The 24,077-nt window shown below is 46.0% G+C and overlaps 1 protein-coding gene across 1 annotated transcript; it reads right to left on the minus strand.

Moving 5' to 3' along the window:
* Positions 1 to 614: 614 nt before the first annotated feature.
* On the minus strand, positions 615 to 24,042 carry Rbfa (ribosome binding factor A). Its single transcript, XM_004662589.2, has 6 exons — positions 23,861 to 24,042; positions 18,117 to 18,336; positions 16,723 to 16,835; positions 8,570 to 8,654; positions 2,079 to 2,152; positions 615 to 1,187 (listed from the first exon to the last, which is right to left on the minus strand). The coding sequence occupies exons 1-6, from the start codon at positions 24,025 to 24,027 to the stop codon at positions 791 to 793; spliced, it is 1,056 nt and encodes a 351-aa protein (XP_004662646.2). The 5' UTR covers positions 24,028 to 24,042; the 3' UTR covers positions 615 to 790.
* Positions 24,043 to 24,077: the final 35 nt, after the last annotated feature.

The raw sequence follows: 24,077 nt of genomic DNA on the forward strand, positions 1-24,077 counted from the left end.
TTGCCTGGGATGGATTCCCCAGTGCCTGCATAAATGCACAAAGTGGCACAGGTGTCTGGATTTCATTTGCAGTGACCCATTCATTCTCTCAAATAAATAAATATTTAAAAAATAAATTAAAATGCAGTGGCCTGGTGTGCCTATTCTCTCTCTCTCTCAAATAAATTAATTAAATAAAAAGAAAATACAAAAAAAAAAAGGAAAGAAAGAAAGAAAGAAAATACAGGGGCTGGAGAGATGGCTTAGTGGTTAAGGCACTTGCCTGCAAAGCCAAAGGACCCGGGTTTGCCAGGCATGGTGGTGCATGCCTTTAATCCCAGTACATGGGGGGCAGAGGTAGGAGGATTGCCGAGAGTTTGAGGCCACCCTGAGACTGACTGTATAGTGAAATCTAGGTCAGCATGCAGCATGAGCTAGAGGAGTGTGACCCTACCTAGGAAAACCAAAAAAAAAAAAAAAAAAAAAAGGACCCAGGTTTGATTCCCTAGTACCCACATAGGCCACATACACAAGGTGGTGCATGTCTGAGTTTCTTTGCAGTGCCTGGAGGCCCTGATGTGCCATCCTCTCTATGTGTGCCTTTCTTTCAGATAAATAAAATGTTAAAAAATATAAACAAGTAAATAAAAAATAAATTTATTTGTTAGTTACAGATATGTGGAAGGTACAGAACACTGGACAGCTGGGAAGCCTCCGCCACCCAGAGCCTCACCTTCACCACTGTCTCAGTAGACGGCAGACGTCCTTCCTCACTCCATGGACAGCAGTACAGGCTACTGCGGCCTCTCCCCTAGCCCCGCCCTGTTGTCACAGGGCCCGGCTGCGCCCTGCTGGCTCCAGCCTCTGTATCTGACCCATCTTCTGCCTCTTGGGCCTGGAATTCAAGCTCTGTGGTGCCGTCGTCGTCCTCCTCCTCGGCCTCATTCTCTTCACCCAACAGGAAGCTCCTGGGGGAGACATCCTGGTCCCGGTGTGACAGAGCCTTCTTTTTTCTTCTCAGCAGCTGTGTCTTCTCAGTCACTTGCTTCTGCCCTGAACGTGGGTCCAGCCTCACTCCCAGGAGTCCTTTCTCCTTCCTCCGTTTATACTCCATTATTTGTTTATTGAGGGCCTCATGATCGATCCCACACAGACTCAAGCGTGTGGTGGATTCTGCGCAGTCACGCAGTGACTGGACATCAAGGTTCCTGAGGGGATAAGAGGACCCTTCACACAGAGCACAAGTCAAGGTCCTAACCATGGTGCCATCACCCAAAATGCCTATGCAGGGCACACTCCTGAACTTGTTTGAGGGTGACGAGGGCAGGGATGTATTCTGGTTTCAGTTCTGGGGCATCAGAACCAGTGGCTAACGTGGGTCAGGGCAGCTGCTCGGCAGGGCCACTGCAGGCACCCTGGCTTTCCTCATCTGCCCATGGCTGCACCACAGGTGAGTGAATCCCAGTGCTCAGCTTATCAACACACCACAGACACTAGGGAGGCAAAACCTTACACTGAAGGGCAGTCAGGTCACCCTCTGACCTTTCAACACTCAACTCCAGATCTCAGAGCCCCCAGTATGATGCCCTGACTTGGCCCCTGCGCTGCCCTCTGCCCCCAGCACACTGGGTCTCCACTGGTCTGGGATGAGCCAGGCACGGTGCCTCTGCTCTCGCACCTGCAGGCTGTGTGAACACAGACTTACTGTTGGGCCTTGTAGGTCTTGACAGGCACCAGAGATGGGCACTATTTCTTCCCATGCCGGGAACCAGGTCCCCTCCAGACGCCCTGTGTGCTCCAGGCTCACAGGCTCCACCAGCCATCCTGCCTTCATTCCCCTTTGCTCCAGACAACAATGCATGCATGGGCGGTCCTTGCTGCCGGTCCCCTCCACAGCACAGCATGAGCTCCAAACACAGGGAGGGACCACAGGGCCTATGCACCTGTGGCCTGATGACTACAGGGCACTATATAAAGACATGTGCTGGACCCAGGGGCAGGTGCCAAGGGGACAATGGGGGCTCTTGGGGGTACAGATAAGTAGCTGCTGTGACCTAGATGTCTACCCCTGGGAACAGAAACATGTCCACAATCCTCACCGCAAACCATCTTGTGCTGAGTCATCCCTTTCATCTGGGGGTCCAAAGTCAGCCACTGCCAATAATTGATCCACCTGAAAAGGAAGTACAGAGGGTAACAGGTCACACCCCTACCTGCGGCTGCTGTGCAACAGCCTTGGGCTCAGGGTCACAGCCTCTGTCAGCATCACTGTGGGTGTTTTCCCACGTGGGGACCTGCTTGGATGCGCATCACACCTTGCTACTATTTTGACCTGTTACACTTGCCCTGGCAACGAGGCTTTTAAAACTTGTAGAACGAGCCGGGTGTGGTGGTGCACGCCTTTAATCCCAGCCCAGGAGGCAGAGGGAGGAGGATCACTGAGAGTTCGAGGCCAGCCTGAGACTACAGAGTGAATTCCAGGTCAGCCTGAGCTAGAGTGAGACCCCACCTCGAAAAAACAAAAAAACCCAACCAAACCAACCAAACAAACAAAAATAAAAATAAAAAAAGCACAAACAAACCTTGTAAATGTGAGAACAAATCTTTGAAGAAAGCAGTTAAACACTGCTTAAATAACTACTATTTACTGGCTTCTTGATGTTTTTGTAAAATGTTTTCATTTTGCCACAGAATTTAAAAAAATATTTTAGTTTTATTTATTTACTAGAGATACAGAGGAAGAGAGAGAAAGAAAATGGGTGCACCAGGGCCTCTAGCCTTTGCAAATGAACTCCAGAGACATGTGCCACCTTGTGAACCTGGCTTATGTGGGACCTGGAGAATTTAACCTGGGTCCTTAGGCTTCACAAGCAAGCACCTTAACTGCTGAGTCATCTCTCCAGGCCCTTGCCACAGAATTTGAGTGCAGAAGGAAAGCTTCCAGCATGGCAAGGACAGGTGTGGGAAAGTGAAGTCAGCTTCAGGTCGCTGACATGAACTTCCAGACCAGGCCCTGTTATGGAGGAAGTTTCACGATGGCAGGAGAAGCTGGCCCGCTTTCACAGGCGGGAACAGAGAGAGAAACCAGCACAAGCAAGCACACTTAGGAACTCCAGGCGGAGCTGAAGCACTCTGCATATGTTTAAACTGGAATTCCAAATCCACCCCCCCCACCACACACACCTTCGGGCTGGACCCTAGGATCCACCCACAGGACGCCTCCTCTAGCCAGGTGGCAGCCCATCAAAATTACAAACTGTAATAAAATCCTGAATACACTGAGGACCTTCAGACTACCACAGAAGGTCCTAATCATAGCCACAGGAGCCAGTTCCTTGGGTGGAAGGCCTGGGCTGAAAGCAGCCTGGACTGAAAAGCAGCCTGGGCTGAAAGCAGCAGGAGCCTAGGCAGGGCTGCAGTGCTGCACCCATCCCTGCAGCACTACAGGCCTCGCTGGACTCTGAGCCTCTTTAACCCTGTGCTACCCCAGCTGGGGCCTGCGCTCAGGTCCCCTGGGACGGCAGCCCACTTCAGACCCAGGGTCGCCTTCCCTCACCCAGGAGTGCTGCAGGAAGGGACCTGCAGGGCCTGTGGGGCTTCCCTCCCCCACAGGGACAGTCAAGAGCGTGGCTGGGGATTGCTTGGCCAGATGCCTAGGGCAGCCCTACAGGATGACCCACAGCACCACACAGCTGAGCCGCCTCACTTGTCAGGCTCATTACTCACAAGGTGTTATCAGAGTTACCCGTGCAATGAACAACATAATACAAGTTGAGGGCAAAAGGGATGTCTCAATGGTTAAAGGTGCTTAGCCTGACAGCCTGGGCTCAATTCCCAGTATTCACATAAAGCCAGATATAAAAAGTGGCGCAGGTCTGCTTCTGTCTCTGTTTCTCTCTCAAATAAATAAAATATTTAAAAAAGTAAAATAAGGGCTGGAGAGATGGCTTAGCGGTTAAGCGCTTGCTTGTGAAGACTAAGGACCCCGGTTCGAGGCTTGATTCCCCAGGACCCACGTTAGCCAGATGCACAAGGGGGCGCACGCATCTGGAGTTCGTCTGCAGTGGCTGGAGGCCCTGGCACGCCCATTCTCTCTCTCTCTCTCTATCTGCCTCTTTCTCTCTCTATTACTCTCAAATAAATAAATAAAAATAATAAGCAAAAAATTTTTTAAAAAGGTAAAATAAATAAAAAAGTCCAATATTAGTGTTTTGTTTTGGTTTTTCAAGGTAGGGTCTCACTCTAGCCCAGGCTGACCTGGAATTCACGATGGAGTCTCAGCGTGGCCTTGAACTCACTATGATACTCCCACCTTTGCCTCCTAAGTGCTGGGATTAAAGGCATGTGCCACCATACCCAGTTAATTTTTAAAAATAATTATTCATTTATTTATTCATTTGAGAGAGAGGGAAAGAGGTAGATAGAGAGAGAGGTAGAATGGGCGCACCACGCCCTTCAGCCACTGCATAGGAACTCCAGATGCATGCGCTACCTTGTGCCTTTGGTTTTACATGGGTACTGGGGAACTGAACCTGGGTTCTTTGGCTTTGCAGGCAAGTGTCTTTACTGCTGAGCCATCTCTCCAGCCCCAATTTTTTTTTTTTTTTAAATAAGAGAAAGGGACAGAGAAGTGGCACGCCAGGGCCTCCAACCACTGCACTCAAACCTCAGATGTGCACACCACCTAGCTGCATGTGTGACCTTGTGCATCTGGCTTATGTGGGATCTGCAGAGTCAAACATCAGTCCTTACACTTTGCAGGCAAGCCTTAGCTGCTAAGCCATCTCTCCAGCCCAAGTTCAATATTTTCCTTTGTGCAGCTCATTTGTATCTGATTCTTTAATAGATAGAAAATAATAGTAACCGGGGCTGCAGGGATGGCTTACTTGTTAAGGCACTTGCCTGAGAAGTCTAAGGAGCCAGGTTTGATTTCCCAGGACTCACGTAAGGCAGATACACAAGGTGGCACATGTTTTTGGAGTTCTTTTGCAGTGGATGAAGGCCCTAGTGCATCCATTCTCTCTCTCTCTCTCTCTCAAATAAAATAAAATAAAATAAATATTAAAAAAAAGAAAATAATAGTTACCTACCTGTTATGTTGTAAATGCTATCTCATTTTTGGTAAACTTTTCTGTTTTTCTTCTTTTTGAGGCAGGATCTCACTCTTACCCAGGCTGACCTGGATCGTAATCTATCCCCAGGCTAGCCCTCTATATCAGCCTCCCCAAGTGGTATTATTAAAGGCATATGACACCACACCAGCTTGATTTTTGGTAAACCTTACAAAGGTATAATTAAAAAAAAACTGAGGGCAGCCGGGTGTGGTGGCGCACGCCTTTAATCCCAGCACTCGGGAGGCAGAGGTAGGAGGATTGCCATGAGTTCGAGGCCAGCCTGAGACTCCATAGTGAATTCCAGGTCAGCCTGGGCTGGAGTAAGACCCTACCTCGAAAAACAAAACAAACAAACAAACAAACAAACAAACCCTGAGGGCCTAGAGAGATGGCTAATTTAATAAGTACTAGACACCTACCACATGCATTAAAAACTTGTACATGTATTTTTAATCTTCAGAACTAACCTACCCCTAAGGAAAGGAAAGGATGGTTAAAACAGTCACAGAGCCAGGCATGGTGGCACATGCCTTTATTCCCAGCACTCGGGAAGTAGAGGTAGGAGGATTGCCATGAGTTTAAGAACATCCTGAGACTACAGAGTGAATTCCAGGTCAGCCTGGGCTAGAGTGAGACCATACTTAAAAAAACCAAAATAACAAACAAAAACAGTCACAGGACAGAATCTAAATCTTATAGTCCTACACTGTGCAGAGGCAGACTCTGGTTAACCTGTTTTTTTTTTTTATTGATTTATTATTTATATACAAGCAGGGAGAGCTAGAAAGAGGGTGCCAGGGCCTCCTGCTATTGCAAAGGAATTCCAGATGCATGTGCTGCTTTGTATATTTGGCTTTACAGGGGTATTGAGGATTCAAACTTGGGCCATCAGGCTTCACAAGCAAGTCCCTTAACCACTGAGCCATCTCTCTGTTGCCCTCAGGTTTTTTTTTTGAGGTAGGGTCTCACCTGCCCTTAGGTTTTTTTTTTTTCAATTTTTTGTTGTTTATTTAAAAAAAATTTTTTTATTTTTACTTATTTACTTGAGAACAACAGACACAGAGAGAAAGGCAGATAGAGAAAGAAAATGGGTGCGCCAGTGCCTCCAGCCATTGCAAACGAACTCTAGATGTGTGTACCTCCTTGTGCATCTGGCTAGCATGGGTCCTGGGGAATCAAGCTTCGAACCGGGGTCCTTAAGCTTCACAGGCAAGCGCTAAACTGTTAAGCCATCTCTCCAGCCCTGCCCTTAGTTTTTAAGCCAAAGGAAGCAGGTTCAATTCCCCAGTACCTACGTAAAGCCAGATGCACAAGGTGTCACAAGGTGGATCTGGAGTTCATTTGCAGTGACAGAAGGCCCTAACAGACCTATTCATTCTCTCTCTCTCTCTCTCTCATAAGTTTTTTTTTTTTTTTTTTTTGATTTTTTTTGAGGTAGGGTCTCACTCTAGCCCAGGCTGACCTGGAATTCATTATGTAGTCTCAGGGTAGCCTCGAACTCATGGCGATCCTCCTACCTCTGCCTCCCAAGTGCTGGGATTAAAGGCGTGCACCACCACGCCCGGCAAAAAATATATTTTTAAATATTTTATTTATTTAAGAAAGAGGCAGATAGGAAGAAAGAGAGAATGGGCACGCCAGGGCCTATAGCCACTGCAAACGAACTCCAGACACATCCAGATACTTGTGCATCTAAATAAAATATCTTAAAAAAGAATTATAGTCATACACATAAACACTAAAACCATAGAAGACCAGAGAGCAGGAGGACCTCCCTATTCACTTGAACCTTTCACAGTGATCTTTAAAACCAGTGAGCTGTTGAGTACTAAAAATCAACTGAAATGTGCCAGGATGGTGGTGCATATTTGTAATCTCAGCACTTGGAGATGGAGACAAGAGGAACAGTGGTTTAAGACCAGCCTGGGTGACATGAGACTCTATCTCAAAAATAAACATAAGGGCTGAAGAGATGGCTTATTGGTTAAGGCACATGCCTTAACTTCTGGACCCATGCTTGACTATACAGATCCCACATAAGCCAGACACACAAGGTGAGGCAAGTACAAAGTTACACATCCCTACAAGGTGGCGTATACCTCTGGTGTTTGGATATAGTTGCTAGAGGCCCTGGTATGCCAATTCTCTCTCCCTCTTAAAAAAATTACAAAAAAGCCAAGCATGTTGGTGCATGCCTTTAAACCCAGCACTTGGGAGGCAGAAGTAGGAGCATTGCCATGAGTTCAAGGACATCCTGAGACTACATAGTGAATTCCAGGTCAGCCTGGGCTAGAGTGAGACCCTACCTAAAAAAAAAAAAAAAAAAAAGAAAGAAAGAAAAAAAAAAAGGAAAAAAAACCCTAAAGATCAAATGATTTAAAACCTCACCTCAGATATATGCCTTTAATCCCTGCACTAGAAGGATCACTGTAAGTTTGAGGCCAGCCTGGAACTACAGAGTGAGTTCCAGGTCAGCCTGGGCTAGAGACTAGACTCTACCTCAAATGAAAAAAAAAAAAAAAAAAGAAAGAAAAGGGGAGGGGATTGGGCTGGAGAAATGGCTTAATAGCTAAGGCACTTGCCTGTGAAGTCTAAGGACCCAGGCTCGATTCCCCAGGACCCATGTAAGCCAGATGCACATGGTGGCACATATGTCTGGAGTTTGTTTGCAGGGGTAGAGGCCTGGTATGCCTATTCTCTCTCTCTCTCTCGCTCTCTCTCTGCTCCTCTTTCTCTCAAATAAATAAATATTTTTTTTTTGCTGTTGTTTTAAAAAAGGGCCTAACAGCTGGGCATGGTGGCGCACGCCTTTAATCCCAGCACTTGGAAGGCAGAGGTAGGAGGATCACTGTAAATTAGAGGCCACCCTGAGACTACATAGTGAATTCCAGGTCAGCCTGAGCTAGAGTGAGACCCTGCCTCAAAAATAAAACAAAAAACAAAAAACAAACAAAAAAAGGGCCTAACAACTAGAGTTCCATTCCCCAGTACCTATGTAAAGACAGAAGCACAAAGTGGTGCATGCATCTGGAGTTCGTTTGCAGTGTCTGGAGACCCTGGTGTGCCCATTCTCTTTCTGTCTCTGTCTCTTTCTCTCTCTGCTTGAAAAGAAATAAATAAGAATATTAAAAAAAGAAAGAATGGGGGATGGATAGATTGTAGTTAAGGTATTTGCCTACAAAGCTAAAAGACCCAGGTTTGATTGACCAGGACCCTTGTTAGCCAGATGCACAAGGGGCACATGCATCTGGAGTTCGTTTGCAGTGGCTTGAGGTCATGGTGTGCCCATTCTCTATCTGTCTCTCTTTTATCTCTCTCTGCTTGCAAATAAAATAAGTTAAAAAAAAAAAATCTCACCTCAGAAGCCAGGTGTGGTGGCACATGACTTTAATCCCAGCACTCAGGAGGCACATTCCAGGTCAGCCTGGGCTAAAGTGAAACCCTACCTGGAGGATGGGAGGTAGGGAAGGCCTCACCTGAGCCAGAAGTATGTTTTTTCTGTCTTGAATGAACACTATGGGTGGGACATTCCTTACGGTCTGCTGAGACATCAAAAGGTGCCTGAGGAGAAAACACACAATATTTAGTGGGGAGTCTGGATGTTCAACAGTTTGGAAGACAGCTTTGCTCATTAAGGGAGAGAGGAAGACAAGAATGGGGAGGGGAGGCCAAGGGAAAGGACAGAGAAGAAAACAACACTCTGAAGCTTTGCAAAAGGCTCACAAAAGGATGCAGAATGCACTATAACCATGGCTGTTAATTCTTCCAAAGCAACTGATGTCCCTATGAACAAGCTGTCTGAACATGGGGCACTGCCTATGACTGTGGTTTAACAGCACATCCTGCGCTCAGTAGACACTCCCTGGCAAGATTCCACCCTTCATGCCCACATGCTCGAGACCAAGGTTCTGCTTCCAGTTACATGAGACCAGCTGAATGAGGTCTAGGCACTGACCATCCCCTGAAACTTTGACACCAAATCCTGGATGACCCCATGAGTTGGGAGAAGGACATTCAGCTCAGCTTGAATTTTCTGATTGCCTACAAATCAAAAAGCAACACTGGGGGCTGGAGAGATGGCTTAGCAGATAAGCACTTGCCTGTGAAGCCTAAGGACTCCAGTTGGAGGCTCGATTCCCCAGGGCCCATGTTAGCCAGATGCACAAGGGGGCGCACACATCTGGAGTTCATTAGCAGTGGCTGGAGGCCCTGGCACGCCCATCCTTTCTCTCTCTCTCTCCCTCCTTCTCTCTCTCTGTCACTCTCAAATAAATAAATAAAAATAAACAAAAAAAAAATTTAAAAAAAGTAATGCTGGGACTGGAGAGATGGCTTAGCAGTTAAGGCACTTGCCTGCAAAGCCTAAAGACACAGGTTCAACTTCCCAGAACCCACATAAAGCCAGATGCGCAATGTATCTGGAGTTCATTTGCAGTGGCTTGAGGCTCTGGTATGCCCACTCATTCTTTCTCTCTCCTACCCTTACTCTCTTCTTTCTATATCTCTCTGCTCATAAACAAATAAAAATGTTTAAAAAAAACACACCAGTCATGGCGGCGCACACCTTTAATCACAGCACTCAGGAGGCAGAGGTAGGAGGATCACCGTAAGTTCGAGGCCACCCTAAGAATACAGAGTGAATTCGAGGTCAGTCTGAGCTAGAGTGAGACCCTACCTCGAAAAACCAAAAGAAAAAAAAAAAAGTAAAAAGTACCACTGCTGTTTCACACACACCTTTTAAATTTTTTTATTTTTATTTATTTATTTGAAAGCAAGAGAGAGAGAGAGAGAGAGAGAGAATGGGCGCGCCAGGGCCTCTAGCCACTGCAAACGAACTCCAGATGTGTGGGCCCCCTTGTGCATCTGGTTAACGTGGGTTCTGGGGAATCGAGCCTTGAACCGGGGTCTTTAGGCTTCACAGGCAAGCACTTAACCACTAAGCCATCTCTCCAGCCCAATTTTTCTTTTTTTTAAGAGAGAGAGAGAGAGAAAGAAAGGGTGCATCAGGGCCTCCAGCCTCTGCAAACAAACTCCAGATACATGTGCCACCTTGTGCATCCGGCTTATGTGGGTCTTAGGGAATCAAACCTGGGTCCTTTGGCTTTGCAGGCAAGTGCCTTAACTGCTAAGCTATCTCTCCAGCCCTCTTTCTTGGTTTTAAAAAAAATATTTTTATTTACTTACTTGTTTTTATTTACTTACTTGAGAGAGAGTGAGAGAAAGAAGGCAGACAAAAGAGAATGAGTGTGGGCACACCAGGAGCTGAAACAAACTCCAGACACGTATGCCACATTATGCACTTGGCTTTACGTGGGTACTGGAGGATTGAATCCTGGTGGTCAGTCTTTGGCAAGCAGCTGTAACAGCTGAGCCATCTCTCCAGCCCTTTCTTGGTTTTGTTAAACGGTGTAAGATGCAACGGACCCATTCTTTGTTTCACGCTGGGTGCTCTCACACAGGTGTCAGTGGCCCAAGAAAGTAGCTCAGGAGAGCACGTGGGCAGACACGAAGCCATGCTGGATAAAGCTCTGGGTCCTCAGTACCATCTTCCCGAGATGGAGGAAGGTGTGAATGGTGGGGCAAGAAGGGAGGAGCAGGAAGGAGCCATCAAGCTGGGGTCCACTTTTTTTTTTTTGCAATTGAGGAGAAAACCGAGTAATCTGTTTATGACCAACTGGCTCGGCAAAATTTTCAAAATGTTTGCCATATATGTATATATGAGTTTTTTTTTTTGGGGGGGGGGTGGAGGGTGGAATTGGCATGCCAGAGCCTCAGCCTCTGAACCCCAGACACTTGCGCCACCTAGTGGGCATGTGCGACCTTGCACTTGCCTCACCTTTGTGCCTCTAGTTTACTTAGGATCTGGATAAAGATGCAGAGTGGGTCCTTAGGCTTCACAGGCAAGCGCCTTAACTGCTATGCCATCTCTCTAGCACTCTTACACTCTTAAGAAGTCACTGAGAAGCCGGGTGTGGAGGTGCATGCCTTAATTCTCATGGAGGTAGGAGGACTGCCATGAGTTTGAGGCCAGCCTGAGATACATAGTGAAATACAGGCCAGCTTGGGCAAGAGACTCTACCTCCAAAAACCAAAACAAAACAAACTCATTTAAAACAACAACAAGGGCTAGAGAGATGGCTCCGCAGTTAAAGGTGCTTGCTTGAAAGCCTGAGAGCCTGAGGTCAATTCCTCAGTACCCACATAAGCCAGATGCACAAAATGGTGAGTATATCTGGAGTTCATTTGCAAGAAGAGGCCGTGGCACACCTAACCTCTGCCTCCTACTCCCTCCTTGCAAATTTATAACATATTTTGAAAAAGCCTTTTAATTTTGACATAATCGCTTTTTGGGAGAGACAGAAAGAAAGAGGCAGATATATAGAGAGATAATTGGCATACCAGGACCTTCAGCTGCTGTGAAAGAATTCCAGACACATGCACTCCTTTGTAGCTCCTGTGCAACATTACGCACTTATGTCACTGTGTCTGGCTACATTGGTCCTAGAGATCTGAACATGAGTTCTTAGGCTTCGCAGGCAGGCACCTTAACAGCTAAGCCATCTCTCCAGCCCTACATAAGCACTTTTAATGAAAACAAAAAACTACATTTCTTAAAAAGTATTGAGAACAGGGATTGGGAAGATGGCTCAGTAGTTACAGACACTTGCTTGAAAAGCCTGCCAGCCCAGGTTTAATTCCCAGCTACCCACATAAAGCTAGACAAAAAAAGGTAAAAGTGTCTGGTGTTCATTTGCAGTAGCAAGAGAAATTGACACACTCATACATACACACACACAGGCATACACAAATACATTTTTTAAAAAAGAGATATTGGGCTGGAGAGGTAGCTTAGCAGTTAAGGAACTTGCCTGCAAAGCCAAAGGACTCAGGTTCAATTCCCCAGGACAAGGTGGCACATGTGTCTGGAGTCTACATGCAGTGGCTAGAGACCTTGGCATGCTTATACTCTTCTGCCTTTCTCTCTCTCAAATACATAAAAATAATTTTAAAAATGTAATGAAATAACAGTGCAGTGTTCAATTAATTTAGCAAATTAGTACATGAACAAGAAACAGTTGGTCTCAGGTAACAGAAAACCCATTAAGTGCTCGGAAATGTACCTAGAGGTAATGCATGCACTCAGCAGCATGTTCATCTTCAGTGCTCTTTGTCTTTAGCTAGATACATGGTTGTGTTTAAATGATGTTTTGAGTTTTAATTAGCTTATGATCTAATTAGTGCTTGAATATTAGTGAACGTAAAAATTACTAAGGATGCCAGTGCATGGTGGCACACACCTCTATTCCCAGCACTTGGGAGGCAGAGGTAGAAGGAGTGCTGTGAGTTGGAGGCCACCCTGAGACTACACAGTGAATTCCAGGTCAGTTAGGGCTAGAGCAAGACCCTACCTTGAAAAACAAAACAAAACAAACAAACAAAAAAAAATTACTTAGAGGATGGGCATCATGGCACACACCTTTAATCCCAGCAGTCGGGAGGCAGAGGTAGGAGGATCCTTATGAGTTTGTGGTCATCCTGAGATTACATAGTGAATTCCAGGTCAGCCTGAGCTAGAGTGACACCCTACCTTGAAAAAACAAAAACAACAACAAAAAGAATTAGGAATAGATTCTGTTCTATTGATACTTGCTGTGGACAATTCAATTAACATTAGGCTAAGTGTCATCTTTGGTGACAAGCTGAAGTTTATTTCTTACTTGTTCAAGGGCTAGCATACTTTTGCTCTATTACCTTTACAAGTGTAATTTAAAATGAGTTATGTCAGTGTGGATTGCTTGTGTTCCTGGTCATGTGGACACACGTAAGATCGTATATAGGTTTGTCGTCTATTTGCCTTGTACAGTACAACTATAATGCAACAAATCTAAAACTCCTCATTTTCATTAGGTAGACACTTATTTCACTGTCAGTACATTTAAAAATTTATGCACTGGGCGTGATAGGGCATGCCTTTAATTCCAGATGTAGGAAGATTGCTGTGAGTCCGAGATGAGCCTACCACTACAGAGTGAGTTCCAGGTTATCCTGGGCTAGAATGAGACCCTATCTTGAAAATACACACACACACACACACACACACACACACACACACACACACACACACACATATATATTTATGCACATTGCACAGTGTCTCATACTAAAGTGAAATGATGTGCAAGGCTTGCTTTCATGCCTCCAGTTAGCCCAACCCCAGGTAGTTGCCAAACCTGACCTCTGTGCTCCCGCATTTGCGTTTGAGCTGCTATACGTGTGTGAAAATTACACTGAAAGTTGGCCAAGAGACTATTGAAAAAGCATGAGTGACTGGATGTAAATTGAGTGGTATCTCATAGGCTTGTTTTACTTGTTGGTTATTGTCCACTTTTCCTTGGCTTGCTGAATACTGTGACTCAGTTTACTTTTTTCCAAAATAGCTTACACTTTTTGTGAATAAAATTAACTTGAGAAAATTAAAAAAAAAAAAAAAGTCATACATGGTGGCACACACCTTTATTCCCAGAACTCGGGGAGGCAGAGGTAGGTAGAAGGATCATTGTGAGTTTGAAGCCAGCCTGGGACTACAGAGTAACTTCCAGGTCATCCTGGGCTAGAGTGAGACCCTACCTCAAAGGAAAAAAAAAAAAAAAAAAGGGTGAGACATATTGAGAACAGTGGTCTTGCTTGTGTCCCTCCACATTCAGAGGCCCAACTTGGTGGGAGTTGTCATGGCTGCACCTGCATTCTGTTATATTTGTTGAAATATATGAAATTGTGAATTCACACTGATAAAAAATTAAGAAGGAGAAATGTATTAACAGCCCTTAGAAAAGGTGTGTATCTTATTTCATCCTCCATGAAAACTGACGAATTAAATGCTGAGCGCTGAGATGCGTCACTTTCTCTGGCAGGTTCATGGACCTTTCCATCACATGTGGTTTTGCAACCTTGTCGGCCGCTCATCTAGTCAGCCAGCGTCTCGGTCTCAAAACCCTACACAGTAAGTACCACACGGCACCTGTGAAGTCACTGATCCCGCCAGAGCCAGAACCAGCTTCAAGTTCTCATACAATATCAAATTCACAGCAAAGGACACCAGCTTCCAAAATTCTGGTTTCTAGAAGTTACTTTTTTTTCCCCCAAAGTAGGGTCTCTCTCTAGTGCAGGCTGACTTGGAACTCACTCTGTAGTTGCAGGCTGGCCTCAACCTCCCAGCACTCCTCCCACCTCTGCCTCAGGAGCGCTAGGGAAAGGCACGCACCACCATGCCCTGCTGGAAAGCTACATTTCATCACTGGCAGTGAGTATGACCGGCTGACTGCTCTTTATTGGCAAGTTCACTTTGTGCTTTTTTGTTTGTTTGTTTTGTTTTTCAAGGTGGGGTCTCACTCTAGCCCAGGCTAAACCTGGAATTCCCTATGTAGTCTCAGGATGGCCTCGAACTCATGGCAATACTACCTCTACCTCCTGAGTGCTGGGGTTAAAGGTGTGTAACACCACGCCCAGCTAAAAATTTTATTTATTCATCTATTTAAGTACAGAGAGATGAGAAGAATGGCACACCAGGTCTTCTAGCCACTGCAAACGAACTCTAGATGCATGTGCCACTTTGTGCATCTGGCTTTACCTGAGTACTAGGAAATCAAACCCAAGTCATTAGACTTTGCAGGCAAGTGCCATAACCTCTGAGCCATCTTTCCAGCCCCACTTTGTGCATCTTTGAGAAACTGTTTGACACACTGAACAGCTATAAGCATTCTTTCAGCTTTTATTTATTTATTTATATAACAGAGAAAGAGGGAGAGAGACAGAGAGAGAGACGGAATGGGCATGCCAGGGCCTCCAGCCACTGCAAATGAACTCCAGATGTGTGCGCCCCTTGCGCATTTGGCTAACATGGGTCCTGGGGAATTGAACCTGGGTCCTTTGGCTTTGTAAGCAAATGCCTTAACTGCTAAGCCACCCCTCCAGCCCTCTCTTAACTTTTTTTGGTTTCGTTTGTTTTTTTTTTTTTCAAAAATTGTTTTTTTGTTAATTTTATTTATTTATTTGAGAGCGACAGACACAGAGAGAAAGACAGATAGAGGGAGAGAGAGAGAATGGGCGCGCCAGGGCTTCCAGCCTCTGCAAACGAACTCCAGACGCGTGCGCCCCCTTGTGCATCTGGCTAACGTGGGACCTGGGGAACCGAGCCTTGAACCAGGGTCCATAGGCTTCACAGGCAAGTGCTTAACCGCTACGCCATCTCTCCAGCCCTCGTTTGTTTTTTTGAGGTAGGGTTTCACTGTAGCCCAAGCTGGCTTGGAAATTTACTATGTACTCCCACTCTGGCCTTGAATTCACTGTAATCTCCCACCTCTGCCTCCCAAGCCCTGGGGTTAAATGTGTGCACTGCCATGCCCGGAGCTCTTAGCTTAAAAAAGAGCCCCCTGGCAGAGCACCATGCTTCAGCAGATGGCAACAAGCTGCTTGTGCTACCCACCACAGGAGGCACTCAAGGGGCAAGATTACTACAGAGGCTGAGAGGTTGCTTAGTTGGCAAACTGCTTGCTGCACAAGCATGAGGACCTACGTTGGGATCCCTGGCACACACCTGCACTCCCCAAACTGAGGCGGGCTAGGAGGACCCCTAGGGCTCCCTGGCTAGCACGTCTAGCTGAATCACTGAGTTCTCAGTTCAGTGAGACACCTATCTCAAAAGATAAGTTGGAGAGAGATTGAGGAAGACACCTGATGTCAACCTCTGGCTTCTACATGCATGCACACACATGTGCCCACACATGCAAGCATGCATATACATACTGCACAAATATATACACACTAAAAAAGTAAAAGAAAAAAGATTTCATATAATATTTTTTGCTTGTTCAAGCAGGATGCTTTTAGGTGAGAGTGGTGTAATAAGTGTGTAATAATTAAGTGTGCAATAAGGCATTAGCCTTAGCAAAGAACTGCAAAAATAGTTCTATTCTCAGCCAGACATGGTGGTGGCACATGCCTTTAATCCCAGCACTTGGGAGGCTCAGGTAGGAGGATCACTATGAGTTTGAGGCCATCCTGAGACTATATGGTGAGTTCCAGGGCTAGAATGAGACCCTAACTTGAAAAACCAAAAGAAAAAGAGGCTCTGTTCTCACAAAGCCTTGAAATAAAATGAGTTCTATGAGCTCTAGAGCCCTACAAAACTTTAAGAAAAGTGAGATTAGATCTTATAGGAAAATACAAATTACACTTTATTCAACCATATACTTCCAGGATTTTCCTTTCAAGCAAAACACCCATAATGGGAAATTTAAAAAGTGCATCTACAGGGCTGGAGAGATGGCTTAGCGGTTAAGTGCTTGCCTGTGAAGCCTAAGGACCCCGGTTCAAGGCTCAATTCCCCAGGACCCACGTTAATCAGATGCACAAGGGGGCGCACACATCTGGAATTCATCTGCAGTGGCTGGAAGCCCTGGTGTAACCATTCTCTTTCTCTCTCTGCCTCATTCTCTGTCTGTCACTCTCAAATAAATAAATAAAAATAAACTAAAAAAAATTAAAAAAAAAAGTGCATCTACAAGAGACACCGCCAGGCAACTTAGGGTGCAGGCAGAAAGCAGTACTCATAGAAGGCAAACACCATCACCTCATGTAGGGGGCGCTCTTCTTCAGGATGGCCTCCGTGTGCTTGTTCTGGTCCTGGGAGAGACTCGTCTTCCAGTACACGCGGCAGGCTGAGAAGTCTGAAGTCAGAGAGACCTGAGCCCCACCCACAATTGCACATCACTATAAGTTTGCAAAGTTTATAGAGTTTTCATACAGGCATCATGCTTGAGATGAAAACTAAGCCTTCTTTGCCTCTCCCAAGCCAGGTATGGTGGTGCACACCTTTAATCCCAGCACTCAGGAGGCAGAGGTAGGAGGATCGCCATGAGTTTTTAAAATTTATTTTTAGGTTTTTGGTTTTTCGAGGTAAGGTCTCACTCTAGCCCAGGCTGACCTGGAATTCACTAGGTAGTCTCAGGGTGGCCTCGAACTCACAGTGATTCTCCTATCTCTGCCTCTCTAGGGCTGGGATTAAAGGCATGTGCCACCATGCCCAAATTTAAAATTTTTTTAAAAGGGCCAGAGAGATGGCTTAGTGGTTAAGGTGCTTGCCTGTGTAGCCTAAGGACCCAAGTTTGATTTCCCAGTACCCATGTAAGCCAGATGCACAAGGTGCAGCATGCATCTAGGGTTCATTTTCAGTGGCTGGAGGCCCCAGTGTGCCCATTCTCTGTATATTTGCCTCTTTTTCTCTGTCTCTCAAACAAATAAAATAAGGTTTTAAAAATTAAAGAAAGAGCCGGGCGTGGTGGCGCATGCCTTTAATCCCAGCACTTGGGAGGCAGAGGTAGGAGGATCGCCTTGAGTTCAAGGCCACCCTGAGACTACAGAGTTTATTCCAGGTCAGCCTGGACCAGAGTGAGACCCTACCTCGAAAAACCAAAAAAAAAAAAAAAAAAAAAAAAAATTAAAGAAAATAAGTCATTTGGTGATGCCCAGTCAGAGGCCACAGTGTGCTAGCACAGCATTCATTGGTGAGAAAGAGGGCCCACAGAAACCCAAACTCACCCGCCCCCCCTTCTTTCCAAATACCACAAACCACCTGGTCAGCAACTTGCTGCACAGCCATCAGCCCAGATGCTCACTGGAAACGGCTGATTGCCACCCACTCCCTCTGTAGACCAGCCCCTTCCAGGGGAGCTGGAGGACCCCTCTCCCCTTGTCTTTCAGCTGGGATGAAGCCAATATTGACATCTCAGCACATCTTTAGACTTCTAGTGCTTCATCTCCTCACACTGGCTGGTGACCTGTGCTTACAGGTCTCCACCGGGACAGAGGGAAACCAATACCCTGCAATACGGCCTGAGTATTATTAAGGCTTACATGATCAGACTGAATTATCTCTGTAGCCCAAACCAAGACCATGGGTGTGAGCAGGTCAGGTAAGACTGCCTGAGCTCGTGCCTGCTTGCCCTCACCCCACCCTGTGCTTACCTTGGAGAGTTCCACATTCAAGTTGTAGACCTCCTGGCTCACCTCAGGGGTGCACAGCAAATCTGTCAGCGCTTTGTAGAGGAGGCCATTCAGGGCCCTCAGACGCACATGATCTTCCTTCCTGGTCTTCTTTGAGGTGCTTTTTGTGAGGAATTCAAACTTGGATGGCTTCTGAGTCAAGTGAGACCCCAGAGAAGGGCTTTCATACCAAAACTTCTTTCTACGAGGACAAAACAAAAATTAGGTGTGATTTTCAGTGCCTGGGATGGGATGCCTTACAGTGAGTTGTTGACCAGAGAGGTCACTGATACCCCTGAAACATTATAGGCCATTGCCAAGGCCCTTGGTTTCCCACCAGGAAAAGATGGTAAGACCCAACTGCTGAAGACTCCACATACTTGGGCTGCAAGATCACTGAGAAATACTGCTGGAGCTGAGCTGAAAACCTCCTCGGTGTAGACCAGCTGACAGAAAGCTGGAAACAGTTATGCTCCATGCAGTTCAATGGGGGAGAGAGAAATCACCATTGGAGATACTCAACAGTGGACACTGCAAGCCATAAATTTGCCCAGTTAGGCCAAATGAGCCAACGGGTGCAATAGTGATATGACTGTTATGGGGGAAACCAAATGCTTTCTAATTGGACTGTATTCCACGGGAGGGATGTGGTGGTTTGATTCAGGTGTCCCCCATAAACTTAGGTGTTCTGAATGCTAGCTTCCCAGCTGATGGAGATTTGGGAATTAAGGCCTCCTGGAGGGAGTGTATTGTTGGGGGCAGGCTTATGGGCTTTATAGCCAGTTTCCCCATGCCAGTGTTTGGCACACCCTCCTGTTGCTGTTGTCCATCTTATGTTGGCCAGAGGGTGATGTCCACCTTCTGCTCATGCCATCGTTTTTCCCTGCTATCGTGGAGCTTCCCCTCGAGCCTGTGAGCTAAAATAAACCTCTTTTTCCCAGAAGCTACTCTTGGTTGGGTGAGTTCTACCAGCAATGCGAACCGGACTGCAACAAGGGAATACATGCCTGATAAGGAAAACCTACAACAGGGATAGTCATGAGCCCTAGGGGTGTAATGTCTGCTGCTGCCTGGCTAAATCTATATACTATGCTCACCAAACTGCCCAGTAAACACTTCTCCTTATGTTCATACCCACATAATAATGCTACTCCCACTTTTTTTTTAAAGGTAGGGTCTCACTCTAGCTCAGGCTGTCCTGGAATTCACTCTGTAGTCTCAGGGTGGCCTCAAACTCATGGCAATCCTCCTACCTCTGCCTCCCAAGTGCTGGGTTAAAGGCGTGCACCACCACGCCTGGCTGCTACTCTCAATTTTGGTTAGAGAACCTTCTCTTTTCAGATGGCAATGACTTTGGGATGACTCAGAAGGCAACATAGTGCTGAGAAGAAGTGACAGAGGAGTGCTCAGCACTGAAATATCTCTATCACACCTTCCAAGGCTCAGGGTCCATTGCAGAAGAGGTGGTGGAAAGAATGTAAGAGCCAAAGGAAGGGTAGGACTCCTTACAACATGCTCCTCCAGTCACAAAATGGCCTGGATATCCATGACCTCACAGTACCTATATAAAACCATCATAATAGGAGTAAAAGATCATGACTTCAAAATAAAATAGAGACTAAGAGGGGGAGGGGATATGATGGAGAGTGGAGTATCAAAGGGGCAAGAGGGAGAGGGAGGGAATTTCCATGGGTTATTATCTACAATTATGGAAATCGTCAATTTAAATAAAAATAAAAATAAATAAATAAATATAGGTGAGAGCTGAGCATGGTAGTGCACACCTTTAATCCTAGTACTTGGGAGGCAGAGGTAGAAGGATCACTGTGAATGTGAGGTTAGCCTGGGACTACAGAGTGAGTTCCAGGTCAGCCTGGGCTCCATGAGTCCCTACCTTGAAAACAACAATAACAAAAACTAGGTGGGATAATGATGACAAATTAGGAAAAATTATGTGAGCTACCTGATGGGACATTATCCTTGGACACAGAGGCATGTTAGTAGGAACCAAGGAATCCTTGAAGTTTTATAAACAAAGTGACTATAGAGGTAGATGGAAGACAGGTTTTTTTTTTTTTGTTTTTTGTTTTTTTTTTTCTGAGGTAGGGTTCCACTCTAGCCCAGGTTGACCTGGAATTCACTATGTAGTTTCAGGCTGGCTGCAGCAGACAGCTTCAGGTTCACTGAGATGAACTTCCAGACCAGGCACAGTTATGGAGGAAGGGATATTTATTGAAGCTTACAGATCCAGGGGAAGTTCCATAATGGCAGAAGAAGCTGGCCTGCCTTCACAGATCCAAGGAGAGAGACAGAGACAGAGAGACAGATTGGGGGGGGGGGGAGAGGGAGGCCACAAGCCAAAGACCACACAGCACATTCCAGGTGGAACTAGACACTTTTCATATCTTTAGATTGGCTTTTTTTTTTTTTTTTTTTGGTTTTTTGAGGTAGGGTCTCACTCTAGTCCAGACTGACCTGGAATTCACTATGGAATCTCAGGGTGGCCTTGACGGCAATCCTCCTACCTCTGCCTCCCGAGTGCTGGGATTAAAGGTGTGCGTCACCAGGCCCGGCTAGATTGGCATTTCAAACCCACTGCCACACCTCCTCCAGCTAGGTGGCCGCAGATCCAAACTATGACCTAATAAAACATTGAGCTGGGGACTTAGCACAATGGATGAGCACTTGCCTAGCAAGCACAAGGCCCTGGGTTTGGACCTCAGCATAGGCGGGGGAACACACTGAATATACTGGGACCATCTATTCAAACTAGCACATTTTGCCCCTGGCCCCCAATATATTCAAAACCATCACACATTGTAAACTGTATTCAGTCCAATTTCAAAGGTCCCCATAGTCTTGACAAATTTAAGATAGTTCCAAAGTCCCAAGTCTCCTCTTGGATTTAAGATTGTCCCTTAGCTGTAAGTCCTGTAAAAATCAAACAAGTTATATACTTTCACCATATAAAGGCACAGAGTAAACATTTTCAACTGGTATAAGGCATAGCAAGGACAGACTAGATCAATGCAAACTCAACAACTGTCAAACAAATATCAAATTTCTGCAGCTCAAGTCCAGTGACTGGCAGTCTCTGGATTTTCCAATTCTGCCCCTCCACCTGGGCTGAGTAGCCGGAGAAAACTCCCATTCCTAGCTAACAGCTTCCATGGTAGCCCTTGCACAGTCCTGGTATATCCAGAAGTCTTCAGGTCTCCATGAAAACCATGGTCCATATTCCAAAGGCTCTTCCAGCCTATTAGGGTCATCATACCCTGCCTCATGCCACACCTCAGCAACAGCTCCTGGAACCATGTGTGCACTTCTTGACCCTCTTCATGCATGTTTCGTGCTTCCAAAACTAATACCGGGTATGCAGGACACAGCCGTATTCTTAATTCAGGATGAAATAAATCATAACCTTGAAAAGCAGGTTCCATTTTCAGTAAATTATTTCCCAAAAGAGTTTGCATTTCTATCATAGTCTGCCCTCAGTCACTCTATCCATTAAACAATGTAGAGCAGTTGGGCCATCTTCCTTCAGATTGCTAATGTGTTGACAAGCAGCTTCATTAACCTAAAACCATTCTCAGTGCCTGTTATTTTAACATGAGGTTTTCCAAGTTAAAATCTTAAATCTCTCAGTCCATTATCTTTAGCTAAGCATATCAGTCCATAACAAATTTAACTTTGATCAGACTCTCTGGGCCTGGGTAGCAGAACACAGCCAATCCTTATGCCAGTAGCCCAGTTCCAAAGTCCTCTGCAGTCTTTTCTTCTCCTTAGAAAGCTCATAAGCCAAGTCTCCAAGTTCAATCCTGTCTGCACTTAGCATTCTCAAACTCTCATCAGAATAGTCCTTACTGCTCCAGAGGTGTCTTGAGTTTGTAAGTACCAAGTCCATGCTGCTTCCTCCAAAACAAAAGTTCCAAAAGGCCAAAATCCACATGGTCAGGTTCATCTCACCCCACATTCTGGTACCAATTTCTGTAGCAGACAGCTTCAGGTTCACTGAGATGAACTTCCAGACCAGGCACAGTTATGGAGAAAGGGATATTTACTAAAGCTTTCAAATCCAGAGGAAGTTCCATAATGGCAAAAGAAGCTGGCCCTGATTTCACAGGTCCAAGAAGAAAGAGAAAGAAGCCATAAGCCAAAAGCCACAAAGCATACTTCAGGGAACTCCAGGTGAACTAGGCACTTTACACATCTTTAGATTGGAACTTCAAACCCACCACTACACTTTCTCTAGCCAGGTGGCTGCAGATCCAAACTACAAACTAATAAAACACTGAATATATTGGGAGCCATCTATTCAGAATACCACACTGGCCTAGAACTTGCAGCAATCCTCCTACCTCTGCCTCCTGAGTGCTGGGATTAAAGAAGTATGCCACTATGCCCGGCTAGAAGGCAGTTTTAGCACAATTCCATAGTTCTGACTTGAGTCTATCCACAGTTCAAGGACTGTAGAGGAAGGATATTTAAAGGGATCTCCCAAGTGGCACGTAAACCATTATGCCTAGTTGACTATGGTTTCCTGTGGAGATGGCAGTTGATGGTTATGGCACCATGACTGAAGTTAGGAAATAGAGGGGTGCCTCACTTACTGTTGGAAAGGGGAGTTCCTGGACGGTAAGGTAAAGAGGCCAAATGGGCTAGATGACTACTCCAAACACAAGGGAAGTGAATACACAGAGGTGCTGTCTACACACACTTTTTGCTTTGTCAGCTGACAAAGACCAACATGCCAGTCAAAGTGTATACATGTGGCTCATAGACCATGGTTTACAACACTATTTTTCAGTATTTGGAGCTCCCTGGAAGGATGAGTTCTTAGAGCCAAGGCAAGCACATAAAAGACAAACATAAACCGGGTGTGATGGCACACACCTTTAATCCCAGCACTTGGGAGGCAGAGGTAGGAAGATTTCCCTGAGTTCCAGGCCAACCTGAGACTACATAGTGATTTCCAGGTCAGCCTGAGCCAGAGCAAGATCCGAACTCGAAAAAAAAAAAAAAAAGACAAACATAGGCCGGGTGTGGTGGCACACACCTTTAATCCCAACACTCAGGAGGCAGAGGTAGGAGGACCACCATGAGTTCAAGGCTACCCTGAAACTACATAGTGAATTCCAGGTCAGCCTGGGCTACAGCAAAAACCTACCTCAAAAAAAGTAGAAAACTATATACACACACACACACACACATACATACATACATACATACATACATATATTTATATAACACTTCTTAGACCTTAAGATAGTAAGTCAAAATGTCCTACAGTACTTAACACTTCAGTATGGTAAATTTTTATGTATTGTGAAGTTTCAGAAAACCTAAAATTGTATAAAAAGAACGTGACAGAGGGTTGATGGAAGGTGATCTGCCGATATTCACCTTCTGATGTAACATGATATTAGCTCCACCCACCCCGCCTCCGCACGGACACCTGTCCTTTGAGGAACCTGTCCCCGGTTGACCCGTTGACTCCACTCGTGCACATCTGCTTTTTTAAAAAATATATTTCCCATTACTTATTTTGAGAGAGAGAAAGCAAAAGACAGTGGGCGCGCCAGGGCCTCCAGCCACTGCAAACGACCTCTAGTCGTAGGCGACAACTCGTGCATCTGGCTTACGTAGGTCCTGGGGGATCGAACCTGGGTCCTTTGGCCTTGACGGCAAGCGCCTTAACTGCTAAGCCGTATCTCCAGCCCCCATACCTGGTTTTTGAGGAGAATTTCTTGAGTAAATTCTTGCTGCCGCAGGAAGCGGCGGAGCTGTGCAGGGCCCGCGCATGGCCCGGAGGAAGGAGCGCCGCAGTGTGGCCGCCACGTAGAGCCCGCAGCCCAGCCAAAGGGCCCCACAGCTCCACGACCGCAGCCCACATGCCCCAGAGCGCCCCGGCCAGCGGGCGCGAGTGGGCTCGGGATGACGGAC

This window comes from Jaculus jaculus, chromosome 2 (genome assembly GCF_020740685.1).
Source record: "Jaculus jaculus isolate mJacJac1 chromosome 2, mJacJac1.mat.Y.cur, whole genome shotgun sequence".
NCBI classification, from domain to species: Eukaryota; Metazoa; Chordata; class Mammalia; order Rodentia; family Dipodidae; genus Jaculus; species Jaculus jaculus.